The sequence below is a fragment of the Falco peregrinus genome, chromosome 1 (assembly GCF_023634155.1).
Source record: "Falco peregrinus isolate bFalPer1 chromosome 1, bFalPer1.pri, whole genome shotgun sequence".
Lineage (NCBI taxonomy): Eukaryota > Metazoa > Chordata > Aves > Falconiformes > Falconidae > Falco > Falco peregrinus.
This window is the reverse complement of record NC_073721.1, coordinates 60194597-60212403: the sequence shown is the minus strand read 5'-3', so window position 1 is coordinate 60212403 and position 17807 is coordinate 60194597. Positions and strand designations below refer to the sequence as shown.

General features: G+C 46.4%; 1 protein-coding gene across 6 annotated transcripts in view; it reads left to right on the top strand.

Moving 5' to 3' along the window:
• The first annotated feature begins 796 nt into the window (after positions 1–796).
• The window catches only part of AMBRA1 (autophagy and beclin 1 regulator 1), a 135635-nt gene continuing 118624 nt past the window's right edge, over positions 797–17807 (top strand). The window contains exons 1-8 of one of the 6 annotated variants that reach the window (XM_055806629.1): positions 808–1047; positions 9162–9334; positions 11649–11904; positions 12146–12204; positions 12941–13124; positions 13791–13963; positions 14747–14813; positions 15390–16849. In XM_055806629.1, coding sequence (XP_055662604.1) covers positions 11770–11904; positions 12146–12204; positions 12941–13124; positions 13791–13963; positions 14747–14813; positions 15390–16849 — 2078 coding nt within the window. In that variant the 5' untranslated portion in view covers positions 808–1047; positions 9162–9334; positions 11649–11769. Of the gene's footprint in view, positions 1048–1845; positions 7913–9161; positions 9335–11648; positions 11905–12145; positions 12205–12940; positions 13125–13790; positions 13964–14746; positions 14814–15389; positions 16850–17807 lie in introns of those variants that run through there. The other 5 variants (XM_055806652.1, XM_055806633.1, XM_055806647.1 and 2 more) reach the window with 5 other exon arrangements.

Sequence of the window (17807 nt, the reverse complement as noted above, 5' to 3'; positions counted from 1 at the left end):
GCAGGCTGCCTTTGCTCCCTCCAATCCTGTGTATTGCAGTAAACCTCAAGCCCTAAACATCACCTGTCTGGGCCTTTTGACTTTTCCTTTGCTGATTTACTGGTGCAAAGTGCCCTGCCTTGCTTAGATTTTCCTCCCACATCCAAGCTCACCTCCCTGGCGAGCTCTTACCTCTCCGATGCGGAGGGCAGCTCTGTGGGGCTTCTCCCTGTCCGGGGCCTGTCTTCAGGTGGGGCTGTGTACATGTTCTGTGGCTTCACTCTCTGTGAAGTTGGGAGATTAATATATAACAATAAATATTAATGCTGTCCTGTTGCAGAAAAAGGAATTTTTCCAGTTGTGTCTCATCTGATTGCCCTTCACTTTCTCTAAATGCGATTCACTCGGATCCCAACTCTTTTCTCGCCTGTTTTTAATTACATTTTTTCCCGCTCTGTATCAGCCTGAAGGGAAAGACAAAAGGGACAGACAGGAGGTGTGGAGGGCGGGCTGCAGGTGTGCTGTGAGCGGCACAGGCCCGGCAGGAGCGGGGTGCTGCCCCGGCGGCCTCCCCGCCCGGGGGCGAGGGCCAGGGCCAACCCCCCCGGTGCCAAGCCCAGCCGCAGCCCGGCCCGGCTCCGAAGGGTTTCGGGGGGCAGGCCGGCATGCCGTGATTCCTCCCGTGGCCGGGTGCCCGGCGCAGCGCGACCGCCGGCCTCCGCCCGCCACCGGCGCCAGCCTCGCATCCGCCCCCCGCCGCGCCTCCGCGCTCGACTGGTCTCGCCTGCTCTCTGTCGCCCCCAGGCGGCCGCGCGAAGAGCTGCGCCGCGGTGGACGACATCGTCGCTCGGCTGGCGAGGCCTGGCGGCGTTCTAGCCTCGGCTGCTCGGGCCTTGGTACCGCTCTCGGCGCCGCTTTTCGGGCTCGGCTCGGCGCTCGGCTGGCTCGCCTGGCCGGAGCTCGGAGCGGCGGCGGCGGCGACGACCGAGCAGCGGGGGCCGCTCCTTCCGGGCCCGACCCTGGCCCCGGCTCCGCTCCGCCCGTCCGGCCCCGGCCCTTCCGCACCAGGTAGGCTCTGGGCCTACGCGCCCGGCCCGGCTCCAGGCCCGGCCCAGCCGCCGCGCTCCGGGCGGGCGGGCGCGGCCGGACCCGCGGCGGCGCCCCGGAAGGTGTCGGGCACCTGCCCGTGCGGGGCCGCGGCGGGCGGAGGGGCCGGGGCCGGCTACTGGGGCCTTTGTTCGGCCGCTGCGGGCCCGCGGCCTGCGGCGGGGGGGGAGCGGGGAGGCCGCCGCGGGGACGGTTGGGCCCCGCTCCCCGCGCTGCCCCGGTCCGGCCGCAGGCGGGGGTGCAGCCCGCGACGGTGGAGCGGGGGGTGGGGGGGAGCTCTGAGGGGAGCTGCCCGCCTCAGCGCCCCGAAACCGGGGCTTACACCCGGGCCTGGGGCTCCCCTCGGCTCCCGCGGGCCGGTGCTGCCGTGCGCCCTCCGGCGCGGCCGGGCCGGGCCGCGTTCTGGGGCTGCTGCTCGGCGATAGTCGGTGCTGTCGCTGTTTCCCGGCTTCAGCCGAACAAAATGGGAACTGAGCGCTCCCTTCCCCAGCTCTCCTTCGGGTTTCCCCCGCGTCTGGCGGAACGCGCTTGTGCGCGTAGCGGTGCGCGCAGGATTATCCCCACTGCGAGCGCTCCCGGCCGGGCGCCGGGGGTGGGACCCCCGTGCCCGCCGCCGGTGTTCGTCCCGCGGGGCGTGGGTTTCTGGGGTGGTCCTGGAGTTTGTTGGGATTGCTGGTCTTGTCGGTGCTGTGGTTTCTGCTGCCTTTGGAAAATAATGTTTGCAACAGAACCCCTGTGCCTAACTGGTGTTCCATCTTCCAGAGGTGCTCTAGGTGGTTACCAATGATTTTTCCCGATATGCACTTTTACAGGATTATTCTGGTGTAGGAGACTGATGCAACGATAGCTGTTATTTAGGGGCAAGCTAGTCCTTGGAGAATCAGCTGTATGAATGTGTTCAGCAAGAGTGCTCGGTGCTGCTCTATTTTCTCCTCTCTATGAAATGTTCTTAGATCTTTATATAGAAAAACAATCTCTTTTTCTGTATTTGTCCTTGTTTACTGCTCCACCCAGTTTGGTGTCCTCTGCAAATGTCATCTGGCTTCTTCGCCTTTGCCACTCCCATCCTCTTTCAAATTGCTAATGGGAATGTTAAAATGGGACCTAGGAATGACCTGCCAGTAACGTAATGCTCACTGCCAATCCAGTACCGGACTGTTTAATTTTGCTGTTGGGTCAGTTTTCAGAATGTGGTACGAGGTTAAATCCGGGCGGATTTGAATGTCTTATGGGTGACGTAGGCAGCAGTACCTGAGATTCTCTGCTAAATTTAAAACGCTTGTTTGTATTCTGGAAGGCTGCTGAAGTGCAGTTTATAACATTCGTAACTCTTCAGTGTAGCTTGCTTACTCATTCTGTACCTGGTTTTGCTGTAGATAACTATTTTTTTTTTTTTTTTTTCCAAATTGGTCTGTTTGTTTCAGCGGTTACAAATATCTTGTACTCATCTGTTGCTTTGCAGCAGCGTGGATGTTAATGAGTACAGCAGTCCATTAGCATTTAGGTTTTTTCTAATACTTGGCATGAAGAATATATTTCAATCCAAATATCTGGACTTGCCTTTTCAGATTTAGCTGCTGGGGAGTTGATGCTGAGTGTTTACTTTGCTGATGACTTCTTCTTAGTTTTCTTTCTTTTGCCCTTTTCTGAGTCATAACTGACCGTCTGGATTGTTGTTTGGTTGTTTTCTACTCTTCCATTTTCTGTGCAGCACTTCTAACTTTTACGCAGCTGTAACAACGAGTTGTAGAGAAGGCAGGTGATGATACAGTCTGCTGCTATTCCCTTGCCACAAATTAGGCATTTCAATACTTCCCCCTTTTTTTGTGTCATAATTTCTTATGGAACTTCTGGAAAGTAACTTTAGTATCTTTTATGCCATGGTTAGCAAGCCAACTGAATTCAAGGCTCTTACAAGTTATTGCTGATGTTAATACTTACTCGTGCTATTAATACCGATGGCATTAAGGCACCTTTCCCCCCACACACACTCTATTGAGTTTGTATTTTTGGACACCTGATACAGGGCATGCCTTGTGTGTTTCGGTGTTAGTAGCCTTGCGCTAACCTAGCAAGGACGGTGATAGACACAAAATATTAACGAGTTGAGGACAAAAAATTTGTGGTTTTCAAAAGTCAATAACAAGGTGATGTGCAGTGGAAGAGGATTAGTATTAGGGATATTTTGATGGAAAGTTGTTAAATGATAGTTGCTTAAAGAAAGACCTGTTGATTGGGTTGCTTAAAACGAGAGATCTTGTCTGCCTCTCAGGATTTAGGGTTGGTTGGTAAGAACTCTGACGAGGATTGTTGTCTAATAACTGCTGTCTCCAGTTTTTGTAAACTGTTTGAAGGCACGTGGGACAATGCGGTGCCAGGCCTGAGCGTGCTCCTAATCTGTGTTCGCCCAGCTCTGCTTTCAGTGCTCTGTGAGGTCTTTCGGGCTGTCCTGGCAGGGTGGTGGTTCCTGCTGCCCTCTTCCCGGCACGCAGCACGGATTCTCCACCTTGAGCAGCGCAGAATTGCTGAGAGGAGTCTCCAACCTGTTTTTTGGACATTTTCTCCTCTCGCTTTATATTTCTCCCACAGCCTCAGTCCAAGGCCGAGAAGGGAAAGGGCATCAAGAATTGGCTATGTTTCTTTGTCAGAGTCTAAATCTTCTTTGTCTCCCACCTCTTTAGTTCTGATATATCTGTGTGTGAAAACTTTGGCTTCTGCGTAGATCACTTCTGCTTTTTGGCTTGTTAGCTTATTTGATTATTTCCATGTGAACAGGAAATTATATGAACTGCATTTTTTAAAATATGTTCTTGCTTCCAGTTGCTTTTTCTTTATTACTTGGATAAGGTGTACATGCCTTGAGCGCAGCCTTGAACACATAAACGACTTTGTCTTCATCTTGTGGATACCTGACGCTGTTTCTGCTACCGTGTAGCGTTTGTGCTCCCAAATTTCTCATGGGCGTATAATTTCACTAGGGGGCACTTGGCTGTGGCTCTCGAGCTGGAGGAACCTTGATGTGACTTCTAATGTAAATGCTGGCATTTTGAATTGAAAATGCCTTCACTTTCCTGCCTAAGTGAGAGTAATTCTCTTAAGAGGTTAATCTGAATTCGGTGTAGCTCTGTTTCTCTCTCTCGCTGCCCCTCATTTCCTACTGTGTATACAGTACTTGGCAAAAGATGCCATGGTCTGAGTAGAGAGCTGGGGAAACCAACTCTTCATCTTCTGGATCTCAGTTCAGCTGCTTGTCTTACGTTACACCTTTGTGAAATTATATTTATTCGCTTCCTGTCATCTGGATTGGAATGAATCTCTCTCTTCTCGAGAATTCATTAAGTTTATGTGGCAGTTGTAATAATAGTCATGAAAGTGCTCCATATTCTCCTTGGTAAGTGCAACTGTCAGAATCCAGACACAGCTGATCACTTAGTTTTATTTTTATTACTTCCCTTTTTACGTTTACTATTCATTTTCTGACCTTTAGGCGTTGATACCTGCACATTTCTCTTCCACTACTTCATCATTTTGCCATAAATAACTAGCAATTTAATGTACTTTTTTTGACTGAAAAATTCTCTTAAGAGTGTTATAGCTCATTTAATCCAGACTGGGAAGACAAATTATGATTCTAATGGCAGTCAGCTCCTTGTTGCAGTCGCATAGGATCTTAAAGTGGCAATGTACTATTGACTTCTTTGTAATGTAGTTGAATTTCCTGAGCTGTTTATAGTTCCGATTTGAAACATGACATTGAATTTTTTAATCATGAAGCACTAATGCAAGTTATTTTTCTTTAGGAATCCTATTCTGATTTATATGGAAGTGCTTAGAGTGTGGACGCAACTTAGAGCAGTGTATCTAGTGCATCTGTAGACGATGTGCTTTGGAATTACTTTCCACAGCTCTCTGGCCTTAATCAAGGGAAAACTTCAGCTTACGGAATAATACTTTGGGGAATATCTTTATAACTTTGAAGTCTAAAGCCAGGGCTATGTGATGAAAGCGCCTTCATGGTATTAGTTTTGGACTCTTGCACAGTTGCATCATAAACTTACTTTCTCTCCTCCTGAAGCTTTTTTTTAGTGGGTGTTTTTTCCATATGTAGGGGCACATAGTTGAAGGGTGTGCTCTAATTTCAGGAATCTACATGATTCTAGTGTCTTAAATTAAGTTACTTTTGCTTTTTTAAAACCATAATCAAGGATACAGAAGTAGAAGCAGAGTGAAAGAATGGATTCTGGTTTTGCATTTTTTGTTGTTTTGATTAATCACGCTTAAGATAATCGTTTGTTACACCTCTGTGAACTTTTTACTTTGTGGGTTAGCCTTGTTCAAAGATTCCAGTGCTTTATTTCCAATTTTCTGTTCATTTAGATATCGCTGCAAGATAACTTAGTTGTGTCTGCAAAATGTTTTCTGGGTTGTTTGTTTTTAACCCAAGAAGGGCTAGAACCTCTGAGAACAGCTGATGTAGAAGTACCACAAATTTGAGAAGACAAACCATGTTGTTTGAGGAAAATTAATACTCATCAGGTACATTGTCAGACATGCGTGTGGCCTGGTGGCTTAACACTGAACGTAGCCTGGTTCTTCCAACGCTTGTTTTAAGCTTTGATCTGCGGAATTAATCTGGATATGAGTCATGTCACTCATTTTTTACTGATTTTGTTGTTGTTATAGCATTATTCAAATTCCAGTGCTACGTAGTTCAGTTGCTTACCGAACTAGGGCTCTTTGCGTTGTCTTGCTTGGTTAGCTGAGTTGATGCAGTGCAAAGAGGGCAAATCAGCATTTTTGTTTTGGTTTTGCATAAACTTTTTTATTTTGATCTGTCTTTCAAGTAGAGACATGAAAAAGGTTAGTGGGAATGGCACAACACTTGGTATAAATTGCATCAATATTTTTAATGAAATTGTTAGTAGAATTCAGGTCTTCTATCTGGGATAGTGTTTCTGGGGCTTCTTATGTGGCATGGTTCCATGCAACTTAGGAAGAAGTTAGCATTGTAATCTCTGTGTTGCAGAGTGGGGGGAAAAACTTGGAGTGTAAACAAGGAAGGGAACTAGAAAGTTCCTGGAGCTATGAGACTGCTCACATATATTGCAAATGATGTTTTAGGCATGTGGGTTGTCCTTAGAAATCTCCTGTCCGTGGGTCTCAGAACCAGGTTTTATTGCTGTATCAGTGAAGCTGCTGTCCCAGAAGGAGGGCCTGTGTAGTCTGCAGTCACTGGCAAGATGACCGCTTGGCTGTCTTCAATATGCACAATCTTTTCTTTGCTCTTTTGAGCTTCTGAAAGACACAGGCGTCTTGATAAAGCAGTTTGCCTCAAAATTGAACTATGTAAAACACAAGGGAAACTTATTTGTTGTAGAAAATACTTTGAGGAAATAGCATGTCTTGTGACTACAGCCTGGGTGGGGATCGCTGGTGGTGGATTCAGGTGAAGCGTTTGGCTGTACTGCTGCTACGCTCTCTTCACACCTGTCTGACGATCTTCTGATCGTTCCTGGAGAACCCACCCACATGTACAATAGTGGGAATGCTAAAATTATTGCTAATATTTATGAAATGACTCAAGCATATTAAATACAATACGAAATGCTCTTGAACTGTTTAACATTTTGCTGATACTCAAAGCCTGAGAAACTGCAGTTTAATTTGGAGTAAATGAAACGGCATGCTTTGTTGTTAGTGCTGGACACTTCGCTTGAGAACAGGCATTTTGAAAACAAAAGTTTCTGACTTACACAATAGGTAGGCCCACGGCCGGAGCTGGGATAGTTCAGAGTACTAATAATCTGTTTCTTGCCTTTTCTAGAGACAAGTTTGCTTGTGGTTTTGCAGGTCAGTGGCATGCCTCATTGTTCACAGCAGTTTTGTTTTTGTTTTGTTGGGTTGTGGTTTTTTCCCCGTCTGTGTTCTTTTAATACAAAGTATACAGCCTGCACTGGTCCATAACCTGTGTGGATTATATCCATTTTACAGTCAACGCATTTGGGAAGTCTTAAAACTTGATGAAGGGACTTTGAGACAGAAACCACCAGCGCATGCTTTTCTCCCCTTTGGTCTTTTCTAGGGCAGCTTATACATGCATCCTCTCTGTGGATCCCAGATTGCAAAGCCAGAGACAGCTTTTATATTTCACTTCATGTTGCCTCTTTCTTCATCAGTCACTTGAGACCTCTTTGGGCAGAAAATTGTCTGAAATCGTTGGGACATTTGTGTCTCTTGGATAGAACTTCTGTTATAAATAGCATTTACTGATGGTAGCTTTTTTTCTTTTCAAACACTGGTAGAGCTGTTTACTCTGTTTCTGTACACGCACATCAGGAAAGGCTTTTAGTCTTGGACTCAGCATGCAGCCAAGAAGTTCTTTGGAGTGGTAATAGATTTGTAGTCTGAGAGCTGAAGGCCACATGAAATAGCTTCTTTTCCCAATCAAGAATTGAATAACAGGAGGTAGTACTTTCGATACTATTCTTTGTATCAAAGCCAGCTGTGCTCCCAGAATGGTGGTACCGCATCTCCACAAAATTTATAGCACCAAAGATGTTGGGGGAGGCAGGGCATGTTAAGAGATGGGACCACCATCTCTGTAAAGTGGTAGAGGTTCTAACTGGATTGGTAAACCACTGCATGATGCATAAAATATCTTGATATCCTTTCTGTATGGCGATTTGAATGTGCTTTTTATTCCTCTTCTCTCCCTATCTTTTTGTCAGTGTTTTCATGGAGTCCTGCACCACTATGAAGTATTACCAGTTTGCTGCTTCACTTCAGTTTTCTAGAGGTTCAGCATCTGTAACAGTGACAATTACAAGTGAGCTTGTATTGCTTTGAGGCTGGGAGTTCTTAAGGCTTCTTCGAGGGGAGCTGGCACAGAACAAGTAGAAGGCTTGAGGCTGGGCTGTGCAATGCTCTTTCCAAAACTGTAAACAGCCCAGCATGCTGTCCTGAAGTGCCCTGAAGGGAGAAAACTGTTGAGGAAAGCTGCCAATTATAGAAAAATTTATGACTCTCCCCTTTCAGAATTTCTGTGGTGCCCTGGACCACATCCAGGGCATCAGCTAATCTTCCAGTTGTTGGACTCCGCTTTTGGTCTTCCTAATTAGAAAAAAAAAAAAAAAGAACCAGCCCCATCCCAGCCCCCCAGCAAGAAGAGAACAGAAAAATACCAAACCCTGAGCAGTTCCTTGTTTTGGTGGTCAGCTGTTTATCAGTTGTGATAGCACGGGTATTTGTAATAGAAGCTGTTACTGAATCAGTCCACCTCTGGCCTGGACAGGTTTGATCCAGTGAGCTGCAAGTTTTCTTTATGCTGAGGCCTGAGAAGTATTTTCAAAGCCACTGCATTTCATTTGAACTGTGTTAGTCAGGTGGTTACCAAGCAGCTATAAATGTGGTTGGTACTGCCGTGGTTTATCTGCTAATGTTATTTAATAACATGCTGTCGTTGTTCAGTTGCTTATATTTGAGCAAAGTGTTTTGTGTTGGTGGGTAGCTTTACTAGATTACAGAAGGAACTGGCTCCTTAAAACAAGCTCCACACCCCACCCCCCCAAAAAAAACCAAACTCAAACCAAAAAACAACCAAAAAAACCCCCAGCAACAAAACAAACCAACCAACACTCCCCCAAAAAACCAACAAACCCAGCAAAAGAAAACACCACCCAAACCAATCCTGAAGGTATGATCCAATGATAAGGTTAAAGGCTTCCTGCAAAAGCGAGCAAAAGGTAATGCCTGTGTCTGCACTGCATCTCCTTCTCCATTTGAAAGCTCTAATTTTTTTTGCCCGTCTGACGTGTTGCTGAACGTGTCACCAGCTAGGGGAGAGCAGTTACTGCATTCAGGCTAATTCACAAAAAGGAGTAAGCTTTCCCCTTAGGATGCATAGATATGGCTTGGCCCCCAGAGTGATCCAGGGTAGCGCTGGGGTGCCAGCCCCACTCAAGGAGGATACATTCAGTGTTCTCTAAAAAGATCCTAGCTTTAAAACTGTTGAGCAGGTTAGCCAGGGTGCTGTGTAGGCATTGGAGCCCTGAGTTTCTTTTGTTTTCTTTTCAAAGGGGATAAAGAGGTGAGTCAGAGGAAGCTGGAAAAATGAGGGACGGTCCCGGAGGGAAAAACATCAAGTTCAAACATGCTCGCTCAGGAGGTTCACATGTGAAGTGTTTGCTGTAGCCAGATTAGTTCAAGAAATTAGTATACATCCGCAAAGATTTAGATAAGCTGTTTCAAGGTAGGTACTTGATTTTATATAGTGAAGATGACTTGGTCTTTCAATAAGGTGAATATGAGAGGTTCGCTGACTGCAGTTGTAGTTGTTATCTGTTTCTTCGTTTTACAATAAGCAAACTTGCCTGTGTCATAAATAAACATAAAGATATTTGCTGAACTTCTTGATTTCCTTGTTGCTATTGTACTTCAGGGAACATTAATGCTGATAGGACTGAAATGTTGCCAAGTTGTCAGAGCTTGTTCTTTCTCATGAGTAACTGGGTTATCCTGCTTGTAAATTATCAGGAACTCGTTAAGTTGGTTGTCCTTCACAGTTATCAAAAGGCTATTCCAAAGCTTAATGTTTGACATCTCCTCACACTTCCAGCTTATTCTGTCAGCAAGCCTGGTCTTCCGTTTGTCTGGTTTATATGTTTATTCTGGCGTTGTTGTCATCCTTACTTCTTGAATGCACCCATATAGAATATTCAGCTACTGTTTGCTTCATTTTACTAAATGAAACTACACTTACCATTTCCTCCTGTAAAATAGGCTTTTTATTGCCTGTATCACTCTAAGCTGTCCTTCCCCTCCACGCTGTTTAACATCTGAATCCAGTCATTCTGAACATGGGTGTCTGGGGCTGTTTGCAGAATCCAGATGAGGATTTATTTGCGTTTAGTGATTCCTGTCTTACACTGCTTTTGGCTGTATCTACTCCAGCTATCCTTGTTCTAGCTTTTTTGGGTGTAGACTTTTTTAATCTGTACAGTTGCTCTTAAGAATCCACTTGTAGCTGACATGTTTAGGTTTTGTGTTGCTTTTCAGTAAGGCTTTTATTTTGTAGAGTAATTCCTACTTAATGTTTGGCTGACTTTCACAGATTCTCGAAAGAAGGCTTATTTTACACTGCAGAGTTCAGCTTCTCTAAAATAGATGATCCCCATGCTGTTCAGATTAAGCATCAGGGAATTTCCAGCTTGCTTGTATTTCTTTGTGGTGAATTTCTTTTCTAGGAAGATGGATGCCTCTACTTGTTCATCACTTGAAGTACCCTTTACTGTACTTTCACAAATGAAAACGGGTGTGCTTTATTAGAACTCATTTTCCTGGCTTATCTCTGTAGGCAGCTCCTCCCTGTAAGCAGCAGCTGTCTTAAATCATCTGCTCAGAAAGTTTTTTGGGGGGGAAGAGCAGAGGGAAAGAAAGATCTGCTGATGACTGTTCTGAGTTCCATCATTTCACAATTCATCTCTTCTTGTGTAGGTGAACCTTTTTTCCCCTGTATGTGTGTGTTGCTTTTGTAAGTTGCCACTTCCTCCTCTATTGGATATTGATGGTTTTGTTCAGTGTAACGAACTGAGGAGGATTTCTCTTTAGATCTTTATGTTCTAAAGAGATGACAGAGTAGTAAGGGCACTCTGCTGGGATCAGAAGGTAATGGCGTTGTACCAACGTGTCTTCACTCATGTGTTCTAAGAAACTTCCTATTTCTGGAGAGCTTTTGGTGACAAACTCTGGTGTATGAGACCATTCAAAACCTGTGTAACTTGGTTGCTGTTAGGGTCGCTAGATTTAGTTCTTTTAAAGAATTAACTTTTTTTCCCTAGAAAATGGGTATTAATGCTTTCCTTAGCAGCTCAGAGTGTACTAAAAACATTAACATTTGGCATTGTGCTTTACTTGGATGAACTGTTGTTCTAAGAGTGCTGTAGATGGAAAGATAATGTGCAGACAGGCAAAGTGAATCATGTTGATGGAGTTGGCCAAGATGGCACTGCAGTGTAAGGTTTTGGTGTGATACATGGTTGGTTTTGTACACTGTAAGCTATTGTGATGGAATTGGAAGTAATTTGGACTTGAGGTCTATGATAATAATTACTATTACTGAAATTTGAATAGTTTCCCGGAGACTGTCATATTGTCAATTTTTTTATCACCCTTGTCAGCCAGGACCTAAATCTTCAAGGTGTAAAGATTGTCTCTTCATATTTTCCTTTTTAATTTTTATATATATGTGTCGTCTTTTTTTCTTACAGAGTAAGAGGTAGAGGGAAGGGAAAGAGTTTCAGGGCAAATTTTCTATTCTCTTTTAAGTGTGGCATGCCTAGGGCATGTGTACAGGGAAAGGGTTGGATGCTTTTAAAAGCCTTTCAAAGTAATCTTTGGCTGCAGAAATGTCAAAATTAGGCCTTGATAATGGAAGAAAGTAGCGAAGTCTGCAGGAGAGGATAGATTTGTATTTTAAATCTAGTCTTTTGGGATTTAAAGCTTTTCATCTAGGTGATCAAGGTAAAAGCTGCTTTCCTTACCATTCTCTTTTCTTCTCTTTCTAGGTTTCCATGAAGATAAACAATTGAAATGTGGATAGCCTGTTTGTAGCTTCGTGGTGGTTCTCATCTGGAACCTGCTGGTGTCTTCTCCCAGTAGCTGGTGTAACGTTGGCCACTGAGAGCCATGAAGGTTATACCGGAGAAGAACGCTGTCCGCATCCTGTGGGGTAGGGAACGGGGTACCCAAGCCTTGGGTGCTCAGCGGCTCCTGCAGGAGTTGGTGGAGGATAAAACTCGATGGATGAAATGGGAGGGCAAGGTAAGGTTGTGGGATAGAGGTGCATTGCTCGACCTTGGAGTGGGGGGAGGCAGGGATTGGAAATAAATTGTCTCGTGATTGTACATTTGATGTGTTGATATGCTCTCTGGCTCTGTTCAGTTCCTGCAGTGATGTGATACTAGATATGTTCCTGCAGCGGGTTCCCCTTGTCTGTGTGGCTTACAGTTAAAGTATGATCATATGACACTTGCAACACTTCCTGCTTTGTTGGCTTTTTCAGAAAGTTGAGTTACCAGACAGTCCACGCTCCACCTTCTTGCTGGCGTTTAGTCCAGACAGGTAATTAACTCCTAGTTCGTTCCCTGTTTCAGCAGTCTCCTTACACTTACAAAAGTGATGGAGGCTTGTGCCCATTGAGTTGTCCAGTCCTGAATAGCCAAGTGAAACTTCTGGTTCCTGACATGCATGGATGGAACGTGTGCACCTTCCTAATCTCACAGCTTCGAGCATAGTTGGTGTTTAATTTCTGAGGTACCCAAGCGATGCATAGTTCGAAGGAAAAAGGATCTGTGCCGCCACCGTGGGATTTCATAAGAAACTTGAGGGAGTAAAGGGTGTTTTAGCACAACGTGCGGAGTGATGTGGCACGCCCACTGGGATATCTAGGACTAAAGAACAGAGCAGAACGATGTGTGTATTGGAAACAGAAATGGAGGTGGGATCTCTCCTAGTGTCACTTGATTTGGCAGTGGTTGAGATGGTGTGGAGAATTGGGAATATTGAATTGCCCCGAACTGTCACTCAGGAGTTCCTTCTGAGCTGCACGTTCATTCTGACTTTCAAGGTCAAGTTTGTGCTTGCAGATCGGATGAGCTCATGTTTGCATGGACCCTGAAATCTGGCTACAGGAAGCTTTGTGGCCACTGGTGAAACAGTAGCCTCTTACCCTTTGAGCTCTGTGTGGGAGAGCTGCTGGGTTAGGTGTGAACAGACCCCGTTGAGATGAAACCAACCACGGTCTGGTTTTGCTGTACTCTTCTCATGCTAATGTTTGTCCTACCTTCTGCATTCCCAGGACCCTGATGGCTTCCACACATGTGAATCACAACATCTACATCACAGAGGTGAAAACGGGCAAGTGTGTTCATTCCTTGGTTGGACATCGCCGCACTCCCTGGTGTGTCACCTTCCATCCCACCATCCCGGGCCTCATTGCTTCAGGATGCCTAGATGGGGAGGTTAGAATTTGGGATTTACATGTAAGTCTTTCCTGAAACGTACGTGCTTTTGGTATTTGGTGGGTGGTGACTTTTTTTTGGTCTGAATTGGTTTCCCAAATGTTGCCTGGCAAGAGAGCTGTTTGGAAGCTTTGCTGGGACCTGTCTCTAAAAACGTAGAACAGATCATAGCCATCCTCTTTTGTCTAGAGAGGAGGTGACAGATTTCTCGTCCAATCCCACCAGGTAGGTCACGCTGCTTAGCTGTGCCTGTTTATTTGATTAGAGTGGCACAGATAGTGCTGGAGAACTTTGTGCAAGGTGTCTGTTTAGCTTATGTAAAAGACGTGCCATTTTCCATTCCACTGAGCACATCTGAACTCTTTATTAGAGAAGCTGCTGCTCTGCCAGCTCTGCTATTGGCACAGAGGCAAAACACAGCATACTTACCTGGTTACTTTGAAACGCAGCGTTTTTACAGGCTGCTTGAGACACACTTGCCTACAACAATACATCTGTGGTTATTGCTGCAAATAGTGTTCTGTTCTAGATATGACACGTGACCTTGTATGAGCGCAGCTGTTGTTGCCAAGAATGCATGTCGCTTCCATGCTCTAGGCAGAGTCTCGGAGAGATGGCACGTACATGGAAACCTAATGATCTCAAACTTTATGATAAACTGCTTGTGATTCTTGACTCCTCACTCAGGGTGGAAGTGAGAGCTGGTTCACAGATAGCAACAATGCCATCGCATCACTTGCTTTTCATCCTACGGCTCAGCTCTTGCTGATTGCAACTGCAAATGAGATACATTTCTGGGACTGGAGTCGTCGGGAGCCTTTTGCAGTGGTGAAAACAGCTAGTGAAATGGAACGGGTCAGGTGAGTTCCTGTTTCTGGGGGAAGAGAACGCTTGTATGTGAAAAACGGTCACATTTGGGGAATGTGGCAGGGTCCTCTGGGATGCTGCACCCTCCGCACTTGAGGCAGTGGAGAGAAGTGTTGCTTGCAGCTCCTTGACTCAGCTGGTAGAGAAACAGTTTTGTGGGTGGGAAGGAAGGCATTTGGACATAATAGATTAGCTTGGTGGTTCATATTTGTAATCGAACCTGTGCCCGATAAATGCCCAGAATCTGCTTCGTGTTAATTTGTAAGCTTAGTAATTAAACTTGTTAGCCATAAGGATGAGAGAACGCAGAAGCTGCTGGAAGAGAATGCTGAGCTATTACTTTGGTGCAGTTATGGAGAAAACTGGAAACTTGATGCCTACTTTTGAGCAATTTAAAATAAGACAATGATGTAACATTCAAGGCAAGTTAATCTCTCCCTTTGCACCAAGTTCCCGTTGGTTATGTATATGTACATATTCCTTAAAATTTCATGGCTATTTCAATTGATACAGCAGTACTTGTTTCTAGCTTTTAACTTCTGTATAGTGTTGCTGCGGACTATAAAATAGCTACAGCCTTTGCCTGGATAAGTATGTTTTCTTCTTCTTAATGCATAAACTTTTTTACATGCTTCAGAAGATGATGATGGTAACACAATATTGTTCTCATTGCGAATATTTCACGTGGGGTTTTCTTTCCCAATGTGTCCAGCTTCCTGTGTGTCAGTGTGGAATGTGAGCTGATGATTGATACTCTGGCTCTGCTTTTGTCTTAGGCTGGTACGGTTTGATCCCTTGGGACACTACTTGCTCACAGCAATTGTTAACCCTTCTAACCAGCAGGTAAGGGAAACGTCAGTACCTGTATATATAGCCTGGCTAATTACAAGGCACTATAATCATTAAATCTGGTCTGTTCCTAAGCAGCCTCGTGCTTTTCTGAAAACCTGAAGTCCTTCTAAGCCGAGTTCTGTCTTACCTCTGTTGGTCACTTGAATGCTCTCGTGTTATATGCAGGGCTGTTAAAAAGCTCTCTGAAGCATGTGGGTTTTTTGCCCTTGCTGTCTCATTGGTGGTGGGACAGATGTCCCCATGGCCTTGCTTTTTCTGTTCGGTTGTGACATTCTGCTGGATTTGAAGCTATGGGAGGTATTAACAATGCTCCCCACAGCTGCTGACGCTTCTGTTCATATGAACAGTGTATTGTCAAAGCTCACTAGGCTGTAGGCAGAGGGTGTCTGCATCCATGAAATGAACTTTGAAATAGTCTCAGCTGGTTCCCTGCAAGTCGAGGCCCCTAGGAAGGGACTCTACCGCATCCTTTCATCTGTCTGGGGTGGTAGCTGGCTTTCTGCTGGTCTTTTGGAGGTACGGGATTTTGCTGTGAGGTGATTGAACTTTGATCGCTTCCTTCTGCAGAGCGATGAGGAAGTGGAAATCTCCGTGGACAGCACAGAGATGCCACATTATCGCCAGCGTGCTATCCTTCCGTCTCAGCCTGTGAGGCGCACACCCCTTCTCCACAACTTCCTGCATATGTTGTCCTCCCGCTCCTCTGGCATACAGGTGGGAGAGCAAAACAGTGTTCAAGACTCTGCTACCCCATCCCCTCCACCGCCTCCACCACCACCACCTCTGCCTCCAGCCAGTGAGAACACAAGGGCATCTGTCTATAACAGGCTCCGGGAGCGTGTCAGCTATCCCACAGCAGAGTGCTGCCAGCACCTGGGGATGTTGTGCCTTTGCAGCCGATGCTCTAGTGCAAGACTTCCTTCTTCTCTCTTCCCACACCAGGAAAATGCACCCTCCACGTCTTCTGGGGCCACTGGCACTTCCTTCTCCTCTGTGCAAACAGAGCCTTATCAACCCCCAGAGCAGGCATCCGTAGCGCAGGAGGAGCAGGGGATACTTAACAGGCCCTCTGCTTTCAGCACAGTTCAGAGCAGCACTGCTGGCAACACCCTGCGCAACCTTAGCCTGGGCCCCACGCGGCGGTCCCTCAGCGGGCCCTTGGCAGGCCACCAGTCCCGGTACCAACAGTCTGCGAGAGAGATGGCTTCGGGCTTAGGTGGGTCTGACTGGTCCAGGACAGTGCTGAACATGAGCTCTCGGTCAGAACTGGAAGCCATGCCCCCCCCTAGGACCAGTGCCTCCTCCGTCAGCTTGCTGTCCGTGCTGAGACAGCAGGAGGGAGGTTCCCAGGCATCGGTCTATACCTCTGCAACAGAAGGGAGGGGCTTTCTGGCCCCGGGGGCTGAGGTGGACAGTGGTAGTAGCGCTGGCCCGAGCAATGCGGCCAGCATCCGTAATGAGCTCCAGTGTGATCTGAGGCGATTCTTCCTGGAATATGACCGGCTTCAGGAGTTAGATCAGGGGATTGGTGGGGAGCCCAGCCAGGCGCAACAGGCTCAAGAAATGCTCAACAACAACATTGAGCCTGATCGGCCGGGTCCCTCCCATCAGCAGACTCCACACAGCAGTGAAAACAATTCCAATTTGTCCCGGGGTCACCTGAACCGCTGTCGCGCTTGTCATAACCTGCTGACCTTTAACAATGACACGCTGCGCTGGGAGAGAAGCACGCCTAGCTACACACCAGGGCAGGTCCAAAGCACGTTTGAGGGTGTGCCTCCAAATACCAGCCAGGTGCAGCCTGCAGAGAGAACCGAGGGCAGAGCTCCTGCCTCTAGCAGGCTGCAGCTGGGCAGCTCTTCCACCCCGCAGGAGGAGAGGACCGTGGGAGTGGTCTTTAACCAGGAGACGGGGCACTGGGAAAGAGTTTACAGCCAGTCGGCTTCAAGCAGACCTGGGAATGTATCACAGGAGGCCTTAAACCAGGAAATGCCTGAGGAAAGCTCAGAGGAGGATTCACTCAGGAGGTAAGATATATGCTTGGCCTTCCTCCTCTATTTTTTTCTTAAACCTTTCCCATCTAGTCTGAGTTTTCCAGTATTTTCAGAGTTGAAAACCTTTTATCAGCTGTTTATGTAGATGAAAATGGAGACCTTGCATTTATGTCCTTTCTAGCTGCTGTTGTCGCGCTGCAGATAGGTTGTGAAGGCTGTAAGGACAGAGACCAGACCTCTCAATGGGAAAGGAGGATGACAGTAGAGAGAGGGAAAAGGATGGGTTCTAGCAGCAGATCTCTGAGGTGAACTGTGCTCCTGGTGTTTACCAGACGCTGCAGAAGGGCAGGAACACAGGATGGGCTATGCTGTCCTTTGGGCCCCCATACCACACACGTGCTGCACACAGAGAATCTGCCCAGGCTAGCGTGGAAAATTGGCCAGGAGCAGCGAGAATTGCTTTCCCGAGTGCTGTGTCTTGTTGAAGCTGTAGTTGTTAAGCTGGAAGAGTTAACAGCCATTTCCTTGGTGTTGCTATAGAGGGCAAAAAACAGTCAGAGCTTACTGTCAGCGGTTTGGGCATATAACGTAGCTGTGAGTGTGTGGTCAAACCCATGCGGTTTGTTTGCCGCCTTTTGTAAAAGAGGTATAGTTTGAAAGCGGATGCTATTGACCTGAGTCTAGGGGTGAGCTTGTTGGGGGCAAGCTGATCACTGAAAATTTTAGGCTCTGCTGTACGTCTTGGTTTTAAGGGTTTGGGGGTTTTTTGTATACTTAGATCTATTACAAGAAACAGAATGAGCCAAACCGAACTGGCACCACAAAGGACCTGTGCTTTGTGCAAAAGTGTCCCTGCTGGCTTGTATGGATGGTTCAGCTACATTGGTACTTTAGGCAGCGTTTCCCTACTGGGTTTCAGTTTGACATCCTCCCTGTCAGGTGATTTCTGCTCTTGTCAGAGGAAAGGTCCAGTCTTGCTGTTTTGTGGAAA